The sequence below is a fragment of the Humulus lupulus genome, chromosome 6 (genome assembly GCF_963169125.1).
Source record: "Humulus lupulus chromosome 6, drHumLupu1.1, whole genome shotgun sequence".
Classification (NCBI taxonomy): domain Eukaryota; kingdom Viridiplantae; phylum Streptophyta; class Magnoliopsida; order Rosales; family Cannabaceae; genus Humulus; species Humulus lupulus.
Genome location: NC_084798.1, coordinates 57,896,146 through 57,906,251, shown reverse-complemented (window position 1 = coordinate 57,906,251; position 10,106 = coordinate 57,896,146). Strand labels below are relative to the sequence as shown.

The 10,106-nt window shown below is 32.2% G+C and overlaps 1 protein-coding gene and 1 long non-coding RNA gene across 6 annotated transcripts; both read left to right on the top strand.

Annotated features, from left to right (window-relative positions):
• Window positions 1-329: 329 nt before the first annotated feature.
• Window positions 330-3,244, top strand: LOC133782196 (uncharacterized). Of its 5 annotated transcripts, XR_009870377.1 has the most exons (6): window positions 332-697; window positions 899-932; window positions 1,029-1,133; window positions 1,220-1,312; window positions 1,436-1,895; window positions 2,006-2,408. It is a non-coding gene; the product is annotated as an uncharacterized LOC133782196 (long non-coding RNA). The 5 variants fall into 5 exon arrangements; XR_009870378.1 differs by having other exon boundaries at window positions 331-697; window positions 899-1,133; XR_009870376.1 differs by having other exon boundaries at window positions 338-1,133; window positions 1,436-1,576; window positions 1,710-1,895.
• Window positions 3,245-6,045: 2,801 nt separating this feature from the next.
• Window positions 6,046-9,153, top strand: LOC133782195 (uncharacterized). The gene is made up of 3 exons (XM_062221410.1): window positions 6,046-7,794; window positions 7,992-8,500; window positions 8,675-9,153. The coding sequence occupies exons 1-3, from the start codon at window positions 6,450-6,452 to the stop codon at window positions 9,131-9,133; spliced, it is 2,313 nt and encodes a 770-aa protein (XP_062077394.1). The 5' UTR covers window positions 6,046-6,449; the 3' UTR covers window positions 9,134-9,153.
• The last annotated feature ends 953 nt before the right edge of the window (window positions 9,154-10,106 follow it).

Sequence of the window (10,106 nt, the reverse complement as noted above, 5' to 3'; positions counted from 1 at the left end):
ACGACAAAAGTATCTATGTGGTAGATTTTGGTGCAATTAACTGCCTATGTAAAACAAAAAATTTAAATGTAAAAGTTAATAAAAATGTAAGTCTCATAGGTACCTAAGGAGTTACAGAACTTCAATAAATCTACTATTCACGTATTTTTGCCAATTTTTTTTATATAAATAATTGGCGATTGATTCAATCCCTCACCTCAATTTGTGGGATTTAACACGTCAGGATTTTTTCTGTCGTTGGATCTAGTTTGAAGACTCTTTTTGGTATTCAATGGTTGTGAGGTGTGGAGGGATAATATATAAATGAAAATTGGCTACCGGTTGAAGTTTTAAAAGTTGTGTACTTTTTACTTTTAAAATAAAGAATAGTTTAAATAATAGTATATATATCCATTTTGGTAAAGTAAGGTGTCGTTTGTATGGGTTTTACAGTGATTTATAAAAATAAGATCATGGGAAGACTATTGAGTGGGTGGAAATTACTGATTATGTTTACTGCATTTTAAAGAAAGTTCTTTTGGTTACGTAAAAGTGGATGGTTTTGATTTAGAAATTAGTTCGTTGTGGAGTTATTTTTATATGGCGAATTTGTTGGAGTGGTAGAGGTTGTCGTTTAGATCTAAGCCAGGGGAAAAAGATGAAGGCATAGTTGATGTTTTTTCTTGTCAAATTTGTTGGGTGTTGAGTTGTTGAAGAGGTTTGATTTTGTTAATTTCAGTTGTATTTTCTTTTAATCTTATAATTTGCGAAATTTTTTATTTTTTATTTTAAGATTATGAATTTCGTTTGGAAGTTTAGTTAAATATGCTTTCTATTTGGTTAACTTATTAATTATCTGTTATGGTTATTTCGTATTTTTTGTGGATATAATTTATTTGAGGTTATGTATGTCTTGCAGTTTTCTAAGGCCAGAATATCATGTTGATAGAAAGGTTTTATGTACATTTTTTTTTTTATGATTCTCTAATGTATATAATTGATGAAATGTGTTTGTATTATTAATTTGGTCATTATTAAATTTTTTGTAGATCGTTGATGCGTATTCTTGTTTGTTATCATTTGTTACCATGGAAAATTTAAAGTTGCGGAGATTTGGTTGAACTTTGTTTCTCCCTAGTTTCTATCCTGGTCAGGTATTTTGTTAAAAAAAAATTATTTGTTAGATTTTAATTGTGAAAGTAACAAGTTTTTTGATTGAGTAACTGCTTATGGATATTAGTGTTTGCCGAAATCTTTATTTGGTCATTTTGGTAAGAGGTCTGAAAGCGAAGAAGATAGTTCATGGAAAGAGTTGATTTTACGGATTGAATGGGTATAGTATGTTTTTATTTTAATGATTTATTTGAAATGTTTATTGAAAGAAAACGAAATACAGTTTGTGATATGTGTATTATTTAGATGTTTCAAATAATTTTGATATTTGGAACTTATGTAGGTAGCTGTCCCGGTAATTTACTTGGTGAATAATCACTGGATATTAGTTGTAATTGATTTGAAGAAAAAATTTGCGACTATATGGGACTTGTTTGAAGTTCTTTCAGTACATATGCAGAAGCAGAAATTATTGATTGTCGTGGTAATGTTTCTAAAAACGAAAATAATTGTAGTTGATTATGTTGCTAATTATGTTTTTCATCTGTTTAATTTATTGACTAATTTTTTTTAATTAGTGATCAAATTTTTTTGTTTAAATTAAATACATTGATTAGTTAGGATGGTTGGATGATTTGTTTTCAATGGAAATTGCGCTTAATTTTTGTCCTGGATGGAAGTTTTCCAAATTGCCGATAATTCCTGGACCTTGTTTACCCCATCAGAGGAGATACTATGGCTGTGGTGTTTGCATTATAAAGTACATGAAATGTATTGCTGAAGAAAATAGTTTGTGTGGGAAGGTGTGTTTCATAGTTGATAATATTATGTTCATATTGTTTACTTAATTTTATTGATTCATTTATTGGGTTTATGTTTCAGTGTTGATTTTTTTGTTTTGTTAATGCACTAGGCTGATCCACATGAGGAACGACTTGCGATTGCATTAGAGTTGTTGGTTGGACATAATAATCTCCGAATATGTACTGTGATTTAAAATGCAAAATGTCACTATGAGAATGTATTAGGAAAAGAATCTTCTAGTGTGTGTGAAATGGAGTGGTGCCGATCTCCGGAAAAATTGCTAGGTTCTTTAAAATTTTCAAGTAAAAAAAGGCGTCAAAAATATTGGCTTAGGGTAAATAAGTATAAGAAACAAAGAAGAATTATTAGGAAAAGTTTACAGTCTTCAGACATATAGATAATATGTTTGAGGTAGTATTTTAGTGTTGAATTTTACTTAAGTTTTCTTTTTTATTTTGTAATCATCTATGTTAACAACAAAGATAGGGAGAAGTTGCGAGGGTACATTTGAATCAGCTTGTTTGAGTTCTAAATTATGCAAACATGTCCAGGAATGTAGCATAATTCTTGATTGTTCCCTGTTTGGTGGAAGGAAAGTGAAATGAGAATTAAGAATATTTTTTGTTAAATTGAGGAAGATAAAATGAGAGGTCTTCTCTATTTCATTCCTCCTATTGTGAACACATAAAATTACATTTGTAAATGAATTGTTTAAGGGAAAATGAAAGATGGTTATGGGGAATAGACACCACTCTTATGATCATCATCGATCGAGAAGTATAGAAGTCATTTGTTCAAACTCTAATATTTAGAAGTGCAAAGACATTGTACCAAAGCTTGGTATTGTGTTCGTATAATGCAGAATAAACCTGAAAGATTAATTGGGGCAATTTTGACTCTGCTTCTATGAGGCAATTTTGTTGGAAAGGGAGCCAATCTGTTGCATCATTATGATATTATTGAAAGAATAACTGATTTCAGAATAACTGATTTCAGCTTCTATTTTTTCGGAACCAAAATATAAGCAAAGTTGATGTTCATTTTTTGTTTTCCTCTCATGCTATTTTCCCCTGCATAGGAAGCACTCAATTGACAAGCAGTGCAGTTGGCGACATTAGCTACCCTGCAGGCATTGACATCAGCAGTGGAATATCTTTCTCTGCCTTGTTCATATGACTTTTTGTTCTACTATAGAAGTGTGTTAATTGTCATCGTTCGTCCTTGCTTAATTGGGGATGGTCATTACTTGATCAAACAACTCATATAGTTTTCAAGGGCTTCCTAATGTGTTAATAGGAGAAGAATTTGTATTGCCAAATTGTTATTAATTTTCATGGTTTATTTGTCAGTGAAAGAAATTAACTAAGTATATTTTTAAGTATTATAAAACATTAAAAAAATTGAGCAAGGTCACTTGAAAGTTGAAGAAAAACTACCATGAAACATATCAAGGTCTTAAAGAAGTGAAGTGGCACATAACGATAATAATATTTGAAGCACGGAATATTAACGAGTATTTGACAGGGTAAAGATGTTAATAATAAAATGATTATACATTGTGAAAGTTTAACGTAGTGAACTTGCATGGAAATCATATGTGATCAGACCACAAAGGGGTGTTCAATGAGTGGTGAAAGTCGAATCTTCTCCGTTGGGATGATGCGTTAAAATCTGGCCAATACGCATGTCCAGTTATTCGTTGTATGTGTGCATAGCCTCTATCTTCAAGTCGGCCAATCCTTGTTGTAAACGTTCGAATAAGGCTTGGAGTTCCTCCCCTTTTGCTTGTAATTGAGCAGCCAAATCATCCCTATGTGTTTGAGTTTCTTTCAAGGTGGTTATGATCTCTGCCTTGGTTTTGTGAAGTTGTTCTACTTCTTCATCCGTTCGTCGGTTTTGCACTTTAAGGTGGCCGATCTCATAGTTTGCCTCATCAAGTTGGCTTATTAATCCATTGATGTATTTGACAGGGTCTTCAGGTGCGACTCAAACACAAGGTCGCCTAAAACCCTCAAGCTCTCCTATGTCTAATGGTGAATAATCAAGGGTTGTGTTTTGAAACTCCCTATTACATGAGTCTATGGAGTCATCCGAGGACATGGCCATAGTACAAAGGTGGAAAATGGAAGAAAGAGTTTGAGTTGAGGGGTCCAAGTGGGGGAGAAAATGGTTTCCAAAGTGTTTTAGGATATGCAATGAACTGGTGGTTAGGATGGGTTATGTAAACGTATTGGATAAACGAGTGGACGTGGTAATAGGTGATTGGTGTAAGTGATAAATGTAGCAACCTCTGCTGGAAAGGTAGAAGAGTGTTGGGCAATGCATGTCAGCATTATTCAAGGTTTTTTTCACGAAATTGTACAATATAGGGATTGATAGGTCTCAGTATGGGCTACATAGTCATCTTGAAATTTCCAAGTTTAAATTTTGGTATTAAAATGGGTAGAAGTTGTAATACAAATGATTGAGTCTATATATATACATAATGAATCTGATTTGGCCATATAATATATTTGGTACGATTTAAATAAAAATAAATAAAATTTAGGTTAACTGTGTATGGCGACCTGACTTTCTTATTTTGAAGGCCATAATCATGGACATTATGTTCTCGAAGAAGGTTACAAATTAATTGTTTCATTACTTAATATTTCCAATATATATTAGAAGTTACTTATGAATAAATCATGAAATGGCTCCTCCAAGTGTTGTTAAATTAGGTTTTATTTATTTAGAAGAATGATTTATGTCATCATGCCATATGTATTACCAATCATTATTATTTGGCCACTTTATTTTATGTTAATGACTAGTTTTTTCTATATGCATATGTAGGTTGAGCCTTTGGGAAGGGTTCTAACCTGAACTTCAATAGAAATTATTTTCTTTGTTGCATTAAGAATTAATTTGATGGTGTTGGGTTAATGAAAGAGAACATATATAGATAGTTGATACGCATTTGAGGTTTTTAATTGGTTGACCTGGCAGAGGAGACCAAATTTTCATTGATGACCTTGTTCAATTATTGTATCCTAATTTGATGTCCTTCTAAAACTACTATATGTAAGCTGTGCTGGAAAAAAAATTAAGAAAATAACAAATTAGTTAAAAAAATTCAATTAATCCAATTAAATATTATTTGATTTTATTGGGTGGCCAAATAAGAATGACTGTACAATATAGTCAGAAGGCACTAATTTTCCGATTGGTAAATAAAAGGGAAATTTTCATAAATATGGCTTTTTAACCATAATTGTGCAAAAATATGGGAATAAATCTTTTTATAATATGTATGGAAGATTTTATACAAGGAAAACTTAGAATATGGGAAAAATAAGTATATGCCATAATTGAAATTTAAACAACAACACATCAGCACAAATCAGGGGTACACATGTAATTACCCTGCTCATTTTTATTCAATCCTCCTCTCCTCTGCTCATTTGCTCATGCGTGAAACATGATCAAAAAAACACGTTACTATTTCTTCCATCTCCGGCAAGCAATTCTCTGGTGATAGCTTCCTTCTCCGGCAACGAGTAGTATCTCCGGCGATCACCGGCGATCACCACACCAATCGACCAACTCTAGCAAAGGTTTGACCCCATCTTCTGACAAAAAAATGCAAGAAAAATCCGATCACTAAACAAATGGTCCCTTTCTGCAGAAATCAAAAAAATTCCAACATTCTTCCAATCAAACCAGCTGCAATCTTTGAAGATTCCGGCGTCCTGCATATCCACTACACGAAACCATTTCCTCTGTCAACTCTGTTCTGTTGTCATTTTTTTTTTTTTTTTTTTTGCAAATTATGTTCAATCTACTATATTATTTGCAACTATTATCTTGATTATAATAAAAATGATCATGATCAAATGTGCTTGCTGGAAACAAAAACAATTTATAAACTAAAAAATAGAAAAAAAATATCGAAGACTGGTTTGTATACATTGATTAACCAGAAAAAAAACAAGAAACATTCAGAAACATTACGACAACCAGTTACTTGGAATAACATGCAATAAATTCAACTCAAATGTTTCAGTACGGTATGCAATTACAGATTAAGGGAACCAGTTACCTTCCCACTGGTTTTTCTACATTCATTAACCAAAAAAAAAAAATAGGCAAGACAAGAACTCTGAAAAATTATTTGATGTATCTGGGAAGATTTACTACAAAAACAATCAGTAACAATAGGGTAACCAGTTACCCTGAAAAACAGAAAATAAATAAAACTAAGAGGAAATTACAACTATATAAAACTAAGGGTAAAAATAAGCAATATATGATTCATTATTAAGGTAACCAGTTACCCTGCAAAAAAAAAAAAACAAACAATGTGTAAAACTAAGTGTAACAAGTTACCCTGCAACAACAATCAATATATATAACTAATTTGAAAAACATAAAATATATAAAACTAAGTGTGACCAGTTACCCTACAAAAGCTAAATGCTTCAGGATAATATGTGATTAAATATTAAGTTAACCAGTTACCTAGCCCATTTAGAACCAACTAACTGCTTAAAAAATTGCCAAATTTTACAGATATGGACAATATTACTTCTTTGGTTCAATATGGAGGCAATTGGAATGAAAACAACGAGTACCAAGGATACACAATGTCTGGGATATTAATACCACCAAATTGTTCTCTTGACAACTTGGTGAATCTGATAAAAAAGGAGATAAAGGAAAAAACAGCAACTATTGAAGTTTCTTATCAAGTAGAAAAAGGAACACCACCAATGAAGGTTGTAACAGACAATTCAGTGTTGTTCTTCCTGGAAATAAAGAAAAAAGTTGCTACTAAAATAACAGACTTACCATTGTGTGTCACTATAATTCAAGAATCAAACAATGAAAATGACCTTCTTCTACTAGCAAATCAGAAAGCTACAGCAGAAGAAATGGAGGTGGGGACATTATTAATGCAAGCAAATCAAGCTTCCATCAATGAACAAATGTTACTTGAAGAAGGAATGTCAAGCACAACAAATGAGGGCATAAATGTGTCATACATACCCCATTTTGCTGAAGAAGTAGCTGATTTCATAATTGAGGACAATACAAAAAGAAAAAAGAAGTTGGATGAAATCCAACTAGTAATATCTGATTACAGAGTGAACACAATAGAGCAAGGACAAATTTACAAGGATAAGAACACAGTCAAATCAGCCCTTAGCTACTATGCAATGCTGCATAACTTCCAGTTCAAAACAAAAAGATCAGAACCTAGAGAGTACCTAGTTACTTGCGCAGATGAAAAATGCAACTGGTTGGTGAGAGCATCTAAGTACAGAAATCAACATTTATTCAAGGTACGGAAATGCAATCCAAATCACACTTGCTCTGTTGAAATTGTTTTGGAAGACCATAGGCAAGCAAAAAGCATCGTAGTTGGGGAATTAATAAAGAATAAGTACAAGTCAATCAAAAGAAATTACACTCCAAATGACATCATGAATGATATGAATGATGACTTTGGAGTAACTATGGGATACACAAAAGCATGGAGATCAAGAGAGAAAGCTTTGCGTCTAGTAAGAGGGAACCCCGATGATTCATATCAGAAGTTGCCAATATATCTTTACATGTTGAAAAAAGCAAATCCAGGAACAATAACACACCTACTCACAGACAAGGAAGATAGATTCAAATACCTATACATAGCTTTCTCTAACTCAATCAAGGGTTGGAGATACTTGAGGCCTATAATTGTTGTTGATGGAACTTTTTTGAAAAATGCACATGGTGGTACCCTGTTTTCAGCATCAACGTTAGATTCAAACAACAACATTTTCGTGTTGGCTTTTGGAATAGCAGACTCCGAAAATGATAACTCATGGCTATGGTTCTTCTCCAAACTGCGAGAAACCTATGGAGAACCCGAAGGTATGATAGCTTCAACGATATATTCTTGTTTACAAACAAACAGGAACATTTTACCAAAACAAAATACACAAATACATGCTATTTCTTTTAGAATATGACCAAAGTAACTGGTTACCTTCACTAAAATAATAATAAAAAAAAAAATTGAAAAATACTTGGTTTTTGTTTTTTTATATTAAAATATGTGTACTACACAGGATTGGCTATAGTTTCTGACAGACATAAGAGCATAGACAATGCAGTACATATGGTGTACCCAAATGCTTTCCATGGAGCTTGCATGTTTCACTTACTCAATAATTTGAAAGGCAAGTATGGGAGCCATGGAGAAGAACTACAAATGAAATTCATTGCAGCAGCAAAAGCATACACACAGACAGAATGTGAAAACTACATGAAAGGCCTTGATAGAATTGATAGACGCATTAGGCCCTATTTAGAAAAAGCCAAGTATGAAACTTGGGCAAGATCATACTCGCCAACAAAAAGATACACCATGATGACATCCAACATCGCAGAATCACTCAACGCTGCACTAAAAGCTGCAAGAAATCTCCCCATTGATATATTGGTTGAATGCCTTAGAAGTTTGGTTCAAAAGTGGGTTTGGAACAACTCAAATAATGCAAATGGAACATTCACAAAAGTCTCTACAGCAACAGAAAATGAATTGAGACATGACATTGTTTCAAAAATGAAGTATGAGGTATGCAACTAAACATATTCTTACAAATCCTTATACTGTCAATTGATGGTAACCAGTTACCTTCCATAAGAACATGAAAATTTTTTTACACAGAAGCATAACTAGTTACTTTAAATCTTAAGTCTACTTAAAATGTTTATTATCTGATTCTAATTCATGACAAACTATTTTTAGGTCTTGCCTTTCAACACAATAGAATACCAAGTTCGTGATCAAAAGGGGATAAATTTCACAGTAAATATACATAATAGAACATGCACTTGCAATAGGTTCCAAGAAGATGAAATACCTTGTGGCCATGCAGTAGCTGTCATTGCAAAAAGAAACTTGAGTGTCTATGATTATTGTGCAAAATTCTACAGAACAGAAACGTTGAAAGCATTGTATCAAGAAAATGTTCATCCTTTGCCCCATAAAGATGAATGGAATCTCCCACAACACTTGGACATACTAGTGCTGCCTCCAAATTCAACAATCCCTGCAGGAAGACCAAGAAAGAAACGAATAAGATCAAGAGGGGAAAATAACGTAATAATCACCTGTGGGAAATGTGCACAACCAGGACATAACAGGAAGACTTGCAGGAATCCTCCATTTCAGAAGCCAAATAAACAGAAAAAGCCAAAGACATAGATTCACATTCTACAGAAAAACAAACCTTTCATAGCTTTCCTCATTGAAAGAGATACTTTCATATTCATCAAGTATCATTCAGAATTTTAATAAGATTGTTTCAAAATAAAACACATTGATTGGTTATGCAAACTTATAAAATCCTTTCAAAATAATTTCTTGGATTTGTTTGCTTCTATTTTTCAATGCTACAATCACTAACAACAAAAACAACGATATAGGTAACTGGTTACCCTGAAGTTTCAATACAAGGTAAATTACCCCACTATAACAATCTCAAAGCCAAAAAAAAAGAAAAAAAGAATTAAACCCTTTACTTTCTTCTATCACAAACTCGTCTATATATAATATTAAAGTTACTTTAATATTAATATAATAAACTAGTTGCATAACTATTAAAAAAGACAAGCTTAGGGGAAAAAAAAAAAAACACTTAAGTAACCAGTTACCCTCGGTATATTATGAAACAAACAGCCTGAGTACCTAGTTACCCTCCAATATCACCATTAAAATTAGTTAAACAAACCAACTAGGAATTAGTTTCCCTCAAGTTATTCCATAAAACAGTGGAAAAAAATACAAAAACAAACAGAAAACTAGCTACCTGATTTAAAGGGTTATCTAAAATATATATTAATAAATGTAATTAACAAACAACAAACCAATGGGGAAAAAATTAAAAAGAAAACAATTAAGTAACCAGTTACCCTTGGTATGTTAGAAAATAAACAACCTGGGTACCTGGTTACCCTCTAAATTATTCTTCCAAAAAGCTAACAGCAAAAGAATTAACAAAACGATATACTAATATGTATATATAAAATGACCTTAAGAATCCCAATGTTTTACATAAGAAGAAAATTATAAAAGCTAACTGTTAAACTAGAAATTGATTCACCATTTAATTACAGTTGTAGAAAAGATTAAAAAACCAAAAGAAATATAATATCACTAAAAGCCTATGCAGCAATTT

Excerpts from the sequence above, each read along its gene's own strand:
- LOC133782195 (XM_062221410.1), top strand. The coding sequence starts at position 6,450 with ATGGACAATATTACTTCTTTGGTTCAATATGGAGGCAATTGGAATGAA. Across the intron at positions 7,795-7,991 it reads AACCTATGGAGAACCCGAAG|GATTGGCTATAGTTTCTGAC; the intron begins GTATGATAGCTT and ends TGTACTACACAG. Across the intron at positions 8,501-8,674 it reads TTTCAAAAATGAAGTATGAG|GTCTTGCCTTTCAACACAAT; the intron begins GTATGCAACTAA and ends AACTATTTTTAG.